Source organism: Perna viridis, chromosome 2 (assembly GCF_037379345.1).
Source record: "Perna viridis isolate PV_CMFRI_1.1 ecotype Kerala chromosome 2, ASM3737934v1, whole genome shotgun sequence".
Classification (NCBI taxonomy): domain Eukaryota; kingdom Metazoa; phylum Mollusca; class Bivalvia; order Mytilida; family Mytilidae; genus Perna; species Perna viridis.
In genome coordinates this window covers 24258880-24270643 of record NC_142446.1, presented here as the reverse complement: position 1 = coordinate 24270643, position 11764 = coordinate 24258880, and the positions used below count along the sequence as shown (strand labels likewise).

Sequence of the window (11764 nt, the reverse complement as noted above, 5' to 3'; positions counted from 1 at the left end):
AAATTTTAAGAAATTATTAATGACAGACAACACCACCAACAAAACTGATTGACATGTATTAATCAGCACATAAACATCTTCAATATGTATATGAAGCAAAACTACAAAGTGGGCTACAAATTACTGGAAGTGGGTACCTGAAGTAAGTAAACATCAAATTGATAATTGTCAAATTTATCCATAACATTAATATGTGAATGAACAGTGCAAAACTTAAGTCATATTTATTCAGTAGTAATTGAGTTCGACACGAGTTTTCCTATAATTTTTTTAGCTTGTTGAACCATTATTTACCACTTAATGTTGTGGACGGTACCTATTTGTATAATCTGTACTCCGCTTAATGTTGTGGACAGTACCTATTTGTATAATCTGCACTTCAAAAAGAATTGAACTAATATTATTTAAACTGCACAGTGCTTATATACTTGTTGAAGATAAATACCTGATATTATAGATCAAATTCACAACTAGACCTGCTTTCACCTTTGACAATGCAGATAAAATAATAATTTTGTAGCAAAATAACTCTACAGAAATATTCATCTGACACCCATTCTTCACATACGTTTCATAAAAACCCATTAACAAGTAAGGAGAGTTTGTGAAAACCACAAATATGGATGGACGGACAGACAGACAGAGTGAATCCTAAATACCACAAAACTTTGTTTGCAGGGTGTGTAATACATGTATAAAGGGCTTGTTTCAATATGAAGAGCTAAGTCATACACAATTCTAATTTATTAATGACATGTCAACTGATAATAAATTAAACATCTATCAGTCTGGTTCATATCAATGACTGATTTTCAGTAAAGAAGAATTAACCAAACAAAATAGTATCAAAACCTCTATACATTAAGTATCCATCAATAATAAATACAAGATATTCACATAACAATCACAACTGATCATTGCACTAGTACCATGAAGCCTGAGATTCGATGCCTAGTAAGAGGTAGAAATGTCCACTGAATGTTACTCCTAATGCTTCTGTGATGACTTGAAGTAAAAGTCAATTCCTCTGTTGTGTTTTTGGGTACTGCCCCGATCTTTACCCTGCAAAAAGACAAAATATATGTGAATATCTTAGTTCTTTACCCTGCAAAAAGACAAAATATATGTGAATATCTTAGTTTAACGTTTTCACAGTTCAGAGGCATTTACAGTATAATTTGTAGACTCATGTTTTCATGGTTCAAAGGCATTTACACTAAGATTTTTAGACTCGAGCTTTCATTTATGATTTTCAGAAAATGAACTGACTTTACCACTTATATAATATCGTGTTCTGCTTCCATACAGGGCTAAGAAGATTGGCAGCTTCATTACAATTTGGTTCGATTTCCCTGATTATGAAAAAAAACCTTAAAATGACCATGTTGGATGAGTACACTGTATTACATATTGTATTATCAACAATGTAAAGTTCATATAGTTATGATATTCAGGGGATAGAATTGGTGTAACCTTGATTTATGGTTCTATAGAATCAATCAACAGGTGAATGAACAGTCTAATTGAAAGTTTAAGGCTCCTAGTCAATTATCTAGTTGACTACATTAGAAGATTCACCAGGAGATTGTCACAAAAGACCAACTCAACTGGATATCATCAATGACTGCACTGTAGTACAGGTAAAAATATATATACATGTACATGTAAGTAGCACACTAACCATTTTTTTATTTGTATGTTTACCCCATTCTGGAGCTACAACAATAGGGTTAGGATATGTTTCTCCAAGTGAGACACCAGCTCTAGATAAAACATTATTAGATAAAGTCCACACATGGTGTACAGTACCATCTCGTATCTCTTGTAATTCAGGAACCCAAAGTCTTACATATTCACCCTGAAATAAAACAGCATCTACCATTTGTCTCTCTTTAATAATGAATCAAACATTTATCTTAACAGTTGACAATCAACTTATGATAAAAATTACAATTCTATCTATAAATACATGCAACTTATTTTTGAATTCTCAAAAGTAAAATATTAATGATAGGACAGCATTCCCTAGAATAAATGTACAGAGAGTGTATTTCATTAAAAATTTACATGTGTTGGAAAGCTTCCCCCAAATTAAGTTATTAAAACTTATATAAGGTAGGTAAGTTTGATGAAGGTAAGATATTAAATATATATGGTACATTCCATCTTGTATCTGTATAATATCAAATGCACAAGTTATGTGTTAAACATATTGGTAAGAATTAATTTTGATACGTTTTTGATACCTCAAATGCACAATCATTTACACCCTACAGTGTTACAGGCCATAATCATAATAATGGATAAAGTACATGATATGACAACATGGCACCTTAAAAAGAATATTGATAGTATTTGATTATGTGCTTACATCAGGGTCATAATCTAGGCCTTGTTTGATCATGTTAAATTTCCTGTCTTCTCTTGGATCATTTCCAATACCAGCACTATACAACCAGTTACCGTAGTTACTTGTAACATCATGATCTATCTGCAAAGTTATAATAAAGAAGATTTTAATGTATGAATACAAAAACAGTTAAAGTAACATACACCTGTAAAAAAACAACCAATCATAGCCGTTGACTTATTTCCCATCTATCGGAAAAATTTTTAAATAGTGAAAAAAATTGATTCTTTTAATAAATATGATATTTGCTCAATACCAGTTGTACTATCAAAATTCATTCTCATCCAAAAGAACAAGAAGTTGCATGCAATGTCGTAAAAAAGATATTTCAATTTTAAATATTAATTAGTTCATTAAACAAAGGAAGAATGGATAGAGGGGAAAATAGCCAGACAGAAGTTATACTTTATTTATGGCATGACTTCTTTGATGAGGGGATAGAAAACTGACCTCTACCACAATACTTTGAGCTGACATTTAACAAAGTCAATGAAGAAGGGAAACATTGACAGCAACGATCTTTTGTATTGACTATGTATTAAATCTAACAATAATACTTACCAATTGAGATTCAAACCACTCTGCTCCTAATCTCCAATCAAGTTTTAGGTCCTTTGTCAGAAAACTTGCCACATTCTACATTACAGAATAAAAGATTCACATAAAACAGGATTATAATGTTAATTACAGTAAAAACAGTTTCATGAAAAAGAAAAAATAATTCTAACAACAATGCCATCTAAGTTAATAATTCAAAGTGTGTTTTATGAGAAAAACTACTGAAATTCTGTTGTTACCTATGAAAGCAATTTTTGAATATCATACTTTTTTGTTTTCTTTGGTCTTGTTTTTTTGTTATTTGTTTTAACATGTTTCAGTTACATGACCATTGAATGTATGCAATCAAAATTACAAGTCTCTTCCAATAAAACATACCATGTTTAATAGGAATTTTAGCAAAAAAGACAAACCTGTCTTCCTCTGTTGGACATAAATCCTGTTGCTGCAAGCTCCCTCATGTTGGCATCAACATATGGTACACCAGTACGGCCTTCTATCAAGATAACAGTACATTTGTTTAGCTAACTGAAGCACCACATGTCAGGGGCGGATCCAGGATTTTATATTGGGGGGGGGCACACAGTTAAAATTTTGTCGAGCGGAGCGAGGTTGTAACTTTAATTTCTCGCTAATTTTACCACAAAACATATCTCTAGAAGTGGGTGCAACAGAGATATCTTTTGTGGTAAAATTAGCAAGAAATTAAAGCTTCAAACTAAAACTGCCTATATCTACCCCTGACAACGCACACCTACAACACCCCCGCCTGAATCCGCCTCTGTATGTCATTGTTTAATTCCACTAAAATAACCCAGCTATCATATTAAAGAGCTGTGCCATTAGTGCATGATACAATGTACAATGGTCCCTATTGTCTTTATGCTTAAAATGAATACTTATGTTTGACTAAGCACTGCTCAGTTAATTGGCCGTCCCCCCAAAAAAAAAGCATGCCACTACAATATGCATCGATCTAAATACATGTACATGATATAAAAGGTATGGACTATCGACCTATCAAGATAGACAAATTAGTCAAGTCCCATTACTCAAAAACAAAAATTGGAAATTTTAAAAAAATCGGAAAGGTGCTTACTTGAATAGAAATAAACATTTAAGCTAAATTTCAAGAAAATTGATACTCAAAACTGAAAAAAACAGGCACGGAGCTTCCACTCGTAGAAGGAAAAAAATTACCAATAATTCAAAAAATTGGTGTTAAGAGTTTTTGAGTTATTGTGCGAAGTGTCAATGATGAATGGACAATGTTATTGCATAATACATGTATTCTCTAAGTGCTTCACAAATTACAGAATAACTGCATCATGGTCCTTTCCAATATGAGATATACAGGTGTATAAGCAGAAATCTTGTGCAGGACACAAACAATATCTGTCCTCTAGGTAACTATACAACTGGGGGAGGGGAGAGACATGATTTAGTTTTTGAAAGCATGGTATTCAAAATACATTATAAGTTGTAGGCTTCCAAATGACCATCTATGATTATTTAGACAGTTAGTAGATTCTGTAGGTGGGTGAGACATTAGCTGAATCCCTCCAACAGATCTACTGACTGTTCAAATAATCATAGAAAGTTACTGGAGCTTATACTGTTTTTGTATGATTTTGCTTGTCTATATTATGGAGAAATACATTAATCTTTTTATCAAACTATATTTCTTTTAAGTTTTATTGGAAATCAATCGATGGTTACTAGGTAAAATCTTTTTTTGTCTTTAAGTCAAGGTCAAATGTACACACTGGCCAGTGGCACGATTTAACTGTCTACGTCAAATAGTTTGAAAGTACACACTAAGTGTGCATCGTTTCATTGACAGAGCTATAGTAGTCTCAACGTCATTCTGCAATTATTGTTATCATCAGTGGATAGATTTTCCTTTTATGGTCTTATGCATATAGTTCATTTAAATATTTTCATCAATGGCAAATGGATTTTTCTTCATTTCCATACTGCTCCTTAGATTATCTGGACAAATGGTTTTATCCAATCATGAGTGGTCAACACAATGCAAAATCATACAAATATATCTGTACAGCACAACAAATTAATAACCTTGTTGATAACAGTGATTTATTTTTAAAAACTTATGTACACCAGAAATAAAAATAATTGTCTAATATCATACCTTTCCAAGATTCAAACAAATTCTTATCTTGCTTCCATGGAACTCTTTTATTTTGTATACCTAACACAAAAACATAATAAAGCAGTCATGAAATTATTATAAGTTAGCACACATAATGACATATAAGAGAAACATGGAGGTATATACAATAAGGTTTTTGTGAATAGATACCACACTAAGCATTGGGTCCAGCTAAGCTTTCTGTAGGTTATTCTGTTCCATTCTTTTATATAATACTTTTCATTACAAAAATTTTGAATACACACATATTCAAGTAACACAAAAACACAAAAAGAAAACTTGTACAATGTGAATCTTTCCCTTTGGCTTAGAGGGAAAAAGATAATATGAACCAATAATTCAAAATATGTTAATTTTTGAATTCTTAATCAGCATATACATTTAAACCTGTGACATCACAATAAAACCTACTAGTGATGAGATAGCAGTAAGTAGAACATTCAGAGTTTGAATAATTATCAGAAAAATCTGTTTTAAATATATTGAAAACAGAATTAAACACTGCAAGAAAAATGCAAGTCAAGGGAACCTCAGACATCCAACAGTAAAATTTCAATATACTCTAAATCAGTGAAGCTTAATAAAGAGATCTTACCTTTGGGTGTCAGAAATTTCTCTTTACTGTACTCTCAGTGATGTAAATTATATCTTACCTCCTTCATAGAAAATCTGATTGCCATATTTCAAAGCCACATATCTAAAATAGTCTCTCCAAATAAGTTCAAAGATGACCCAATATGTTGATTGGTTTGCTGTTCTTTCCTTTTCATACTTTTTTATCTCCCAAAAAATCTTTCGAGGTGAGATACAGCCATGAGCTAGCCTACAAACAGTAGACAAATAAAATATAACCACTTAATATCTAATTGACAAATCCATACCATTTATATTCAGGCATTTGATTTGTGTCAAACACTTTTAGTTAGAATTCCATGTATTGACATGCTAATAAATCTATTCTATAATTAATCATTACAAGAATCTTCTCAACAAGCCTACATTACTTTTCATAGGGTTCAATAATACATTGGTGCACAAAGCTGGTAAAACTCTTCTGGGGATCTTTTATAGATAAAGCTAGTATTTTAGAATATAGTATGCAGCTTCAGCTTGATGAGTTGTCAAGACATTTGGTTTAGTTCCTCATCAACTTTCTGCTAATGTCTTTTTTACATTTTTAAATTGAAATTTTATAGGAAAGCTTTCAAACATTTTCTGAAGTTTCATTATAACTGATTGTATGGTGTGCGATACATTCAGGTCAGTACCACATTTACTTCTTCTTTAATATTCCTTTGAATTATAAGGCTGGCAGAACCATTTGTGTATTTTATGAACACATTTACATGTTAATTCAATTCAAATCAATGAAGTTAAAATAAATAAAATAACTGAAAGGAATTTAAAATAACTACAATGCAGTCAGTTTTAATTTTTTTCTAAAACTTCAAGATATATGACAATTCCTGCCTCTTTTGAAGTGCCCGGTTATCTGTCTGTCTTACCATGTAGAGAACTTAGTAGAATAATCAGCTCCAATCATTCCATTCCTAGTTTCTTTATATGTAGCTACACTATCAGTTTGCCAAAGGTAATGATTTAATCTATCTAATGCCACTGACTCTCCACCATGGAATTCTATAACACTTCTAGGGTCTTTATCAAAAGCTATTAAAAGAATCAAATAACTGCTATTAGGTAAATTAAATAGAGTTTATCTGACCATTACCGGTACATTTTCTTTTCATGTATCCTCCTGTAATTTTATTTCAATTTTTGACTTTCTTCACACCTTTCACGATTAAATACATAAAAAGACAACACCCATTTTGTTCTTTAAAATGATTTTTATTTTATGTTTGGTAAGAAATGGTCAAATATGCTTTTAATTTTATTTTTACTTTTTTTATTCATTGTGATCAGATTCAAATGAAAGAATAACAAGAAATCTGTGAGCTATGGCTCACTAATGATATGCCCATTTTCAATCACCATAACAGGAAAATAAACAAAGTCTTCAGGAAGTTGTTGATTTTTTTCAGAAAATGGAACACACCCCATGGCATACCTACAGAAAGAATGTGTTCAAACTTCAAGCTCCTAAGATGAGCTAGTTGTTGAGAAAAAGTGTAATGGAAAATGGTTACAGATGCAAACATGGACAAGGGTAAAACAGTATACCCCTTCCTTTGGAGCAGGGGTATATATACCATAAACTTTTCAATCTAGCATATAATGTTATAATTCATCACTGACTTAACCTCATGGACAAAAATACAAAATAAATCTTACTTTTGCCACCTAAATCTTCAGCAGTAGGGATAACTCCTTCTACTAAACCATCAGGAACTGGTTTAAACTTCTCTATATTAAAAACATTCCTAACAGGACAGTTGGCTTCAACACACTTTCTAAACTGTGTATAGACATCTGGTAGACTGAAGTACATTTTTTATATAGATATGTTGAGAATAGTAGAAATAGGGATTGTGTCAACAACCTACCAAATTGTATACAAAAACAACCAAAGTGTACACATAAATTAGAAATATAATATTCAATGTTTGCTAAAATAAATTTACAAGAAAATTTTCCCTACAAAGTATCTATTTTTTTAATGATTCAGATATGGAAGATAAGACACAAATGTACTTTTTTATTGCCAATTTCCTCTGAGCAAATCCAATTATTATATTACTGGTAATTCCCACTTCACCACCATATAAACTCATAATTTCTTCCTTTGTACTATTTATCTACTTTACTTTGGGTCTTATCTAAAATTAAAATTCCTATTTGATAATATGGAAACATTTCTAAGATCTTACTTGTTTACATTAAAAGGTAGATCACTTTTATGATAAAGTGTATGTCCCCAAAATTTCTTCACATCAATACCAGTTTTCTGCAAAGCTTTTTCTACTTGAAGCTCTTCATGTGTAACCTAGAAATAAAAATGAAAAGTGGTCAAAACTTTCAACTGAGAACAAAATTTATTTAGAAGTCACTAAAGTACTGTAGAACAATTAAAATGTAATTCATGTGAAATTCCCTCATCTTAGTGTATTATTGAAACTGTTCAATTTTTACACTTTAATAAACAACAAACATGTATCTAATGAATTTCATTCACAACTAAATGTTCTGGATAACATTTGTCATTAGGAAAAGCTTGATATGGCTATAGAAGTCAATACTGAACAGTTGGGACAAATACCTACACTATTATTTTTGAGCTCAACATAACTTTAAATTCGGATTGTGATTGTATGTTTGATAAGGCATAGATATCTGACACAAAATGTATATGGTCATATTACTTAAAATTCAAGTGACTTCAAATAGACATACAATGTATTGAAAAAAGGGTAGTCTAAATTCTGTAGTAAACAGCAGGATTCAGAATATCAAAGAACCTAAAGAATTCAAAATTAAATTAACAATGTTGATTCATCATTGAATCCTGTGTGTAATTGTTTTTAAATTCAAATGAAGTTTAATTTGTAGTACAGTGTAACTTAAAAACCAGATCCCAAATAAAAAATCTAACTTGATTGCCAAATGAAGCATATCAAAATACATGTCCTCCCAAGAGTCAAGCCATAACCTCAGAAGTCAATTTTAACCTATAGATGGAATCATGTGGTATTGTTAGTGGTTTCATCAACTAATAATCAAGTATTGCACAAAAACCTAATGCCAACACCATACCCTTACCATTAAAAACTTACTACCAAATTAAAAGTTAGTTATTCATAGACCTAATCAAAATTATTGGTAATCTAATAGCATCAAACAAAGTCATGAAATCTAGTCAGCTAATATAAAATACATGTATAGATTGTTAAACATCCAAGTGTATATCTACATTTGTACAGTGTACAAACCTCTTCATGGAAAACTAAGGTCTCTGTACTGCTGAGGGAACCAATTATTTCCAGAACAACCACTTCTGGCTTCCCAACTCTTACTATCAAGTTGCTAGAAATACATTCTATTAATGTACATACATTTCTTCTGTCCTACTTACATTTCAATGTGTTTTTTGCTTAAATTCACTAAATAAGTGGAATGCGTCTATAGCAACAAGTTAGCTTAGCTAAATGAAAAAGAAAACAAAAAATCTAGTGAAATGGATTTCCACCTCGGACAAAGATGACAAACTGTTGAAATTGAGATCATCATTCAGATCAATGTAATAAAAACTATATCAGTATATTTGCAATTTCAGTAATAAATAATTGTTTATAAACAAATGTTCAGTATGCAAATGTCATTAAAGTGTCCATTTATAATAACAATAAAAGTTTGGTTTTTTTTTAAATAATGAATCTGTCATTCTTAACTTATGTATACCTGCCCTTGGCTTTCAAGGTTTTCCTCAGGTCAATAACACTTTCTAGTAAGAACTTTAATCTAGGAGGTCCTGTTTTAGGGAGGTTGAAATGCCAAGTTCCTTTAAAATGTCTTGGATCAAAACAGTATAATGGAACAACATTATCTGCATTTTTAAATGCCCAGTGGAGGACCTGAAAAATCCGAAATGTGTACAGTTCAGTGACAAGTACATTTTGGAAGTGTATTTTATACTATAGGGTTAAAGAATTGGCCAAACAAAATGGTAGTGTTCTTCGTGATGTCATCACTTACCTGTGATTTGGTTTTTGTTGGCAAAAAAATCACACTGAGTGGCATGCGGCATCAACTTTAAATCATCGTAACTTTTTTTCATTTTTAAAAATAATTCAATAATTCTTTTGGTTCCCTGAACTACAAATAAAACTCTTTTTATCCATGGAATTTTTAAATAAATATTCAGTAAACAGACTAAATGATGATAAAATTTTAATAATAATCTTTATTTAACAACAATTTGACATTTAATGATATGCAAATTAGTGAATATGACATCACTAATGAGATTGGCGAACTCTCCTTTATGCATATCTACACTTCACACCCAGAGGAGGGGTTCACACCAATACTTCGTAACAAATATCAAAAGTTTCTAACTGTAAAATACCGGTTCACTTTCCTTTCCGTCATAGCTTGAAATAAAAGCTGTGATTTGCAAAACATTATCGAGTCGACTTGACGGTTTCTGTACATAACAATGCATAATTACCTCATTATCGTGCAGCCTGAGGTCGTTTCTGAGAAGACATATTACAGTCCTTGCGTTTGCAGCCATTTTCAAATGTTATGTAAACTTCACATATCTACACGTGGCTGTGTTTACGTCGCCTCGTTTTGAAAATGCTAATTTGGTGGCAAATTCAAAATGAAAACAATTGGGGTTTTTAGGGGGTTGTAATGTGTTCTTTAAAATCCTAGACATGTTCAAACCGCTTGTGGTGTTGAGCTTTGCTTCTTTTTTGTCTAGCTTTCTATGTGGAAACGATCTTAGTTGACAAACAAGGCTTCAATATTTCAAGAACTTTTGTGAAAAGTGCAATAGATCACGGCATATTTTCATTTCTAAAATGCAAACGATTTTTGTTAGGCTAAAACTTCACTCTCGAACACACATAACAAAACACAAATAGTGCCTACTACCTGAGTCGATTTTTTTATTAGATAGTGTTTTAGGCTTTTCTTTGTTGCATTTACAATGAATTGGCATAGAAAGTGACAAAAATACGAATTACAATCAAATTAACGAATCGGACGGAAATGCTAGTTCTCAAGAAAAAGGTGATGATTGAAACCATCCGTGCCCCAAGTGCCTGTGGCAGCAAAGTTAACGCCAAGTACTAGATAGGCTATATTCGATTGGATTTGGAGTAGCAACATCAAGTTCGTGTTTACGTAGGGATGCAATTATTGGTATATGGAAGCCCATTAGTGCCCGGTGTTCACTTATTTTTAAGTGGTTATAACGACTTAGTATCTCGTTTAAACGACTTAGTTAACTCGTTTTAACGAGATGTTAAGTCGTTTAAACGAGTTAGCTAAGTCGTTTTAACGAGATACTAAGTCTTTATAACGGTCGAGTATCTCTATTTGCAAACACAAGATTCAAATAATAGACAATGACTTGAAAATCGTATCCTATACAAATAAATCTAGTAAGGACAGTTGATAAACCCATCGGATTTTGTTTGAAAGAATGTGCTTTATAGACTATATTTCCGTTAAAAACTGTATGAATACCATTCTTAACTAAGAACCTGTACGTTCTATTATATAATTGTATCAAAGGTTTGTAACGGTGAAAAAACTTAGTGAGTATTTTAGGAGTTCGTACATGTATATACATGTACCAATGCCCCTGGTGCAAAGTTTTTAGTGTAATATCTAAATCAAGAAAAGTTATTTTAGTATTCACATGGTAGAATTGATTAACTTAAGTTCATTTGGGTAACTATCATAATAACATAATTTTCGAAGTTAGGATTATTTACGGCCAATTAAAATATCCCCGAGATATCTGAAATATAATTGAAATTCATTCAACAGATGATTTGTAGAAGGATAAATATCTTTGAAGATTTAATCCATGAACTGTGATTCTTAGCAGTAGAGAAATCGGCTATAAGAAGAGCACAATTAGTACCCATTGGAATACCAACAACCTGCCTGTATGGAGTATTACTAAATCGAATAAATATATTGTCAATTCA

At 31.5% G+C, this 11764-nt stretch overlaps 1 protein-coding gene across 1 annotated transcript; it reads right to left on the bottom strand.

The window, feature by feature from the left end:
• Positions 1-726: 726 nt before the first annotated feature.
• LOC148624176 (cryptochrome DASH-like) lies at positions 727-10401 on the bottom strand. The gene is made up of 13 exons (XM_088566757.1): positions 10267-10401; positions 9498-9670; positions 9029-9122; positions 7970-8085; positions 7434-7579; positions 6647-6809; positions 5795-5964; positions 5121-5180; positions 3382-3464; positions 2972-3046; positions 2372-2491; positions 1682-1858; positions 727-1062 (listed from the first exon to the last, which is right to left on the bottom strand). The coding sequence occupies exons 1-13, from the start codon at positions 10330-10332 to the stop codon at positions 988-990; spliced, it is 1518 nt and encodes a 505-aa protein (XP_088422883.1). The 5' UTR covers positions 10333-10401; the 3' UTR covers positions 727-987.
• Between the last annotated feature and the right edge of the window lie 1363 nt (positions 10402-11764).

Coding starts and splice junctions, on each gene's coding strand:
- LOC148624176 (XM_088566757.1), bottom strand. CDS start 10,332: ATGGCTGCAAACGCAAGGACTGTAATATGTCTTCTCAGAAACGACCTC. Junction 7,580..7,969: donor CTACCTTTTAATGTAAACAA/GTAAGATCTTAG, acceptor AATGTACTTCAG/TCTACCAGATGTCTATACAC. Junction 5,965..6,646: donor TCTACTAAGTTCTCTACATG/GTAAGACAGACA, acceptor TACTGTTTGTAG/GCTAGCTCATGGCTGTATCT.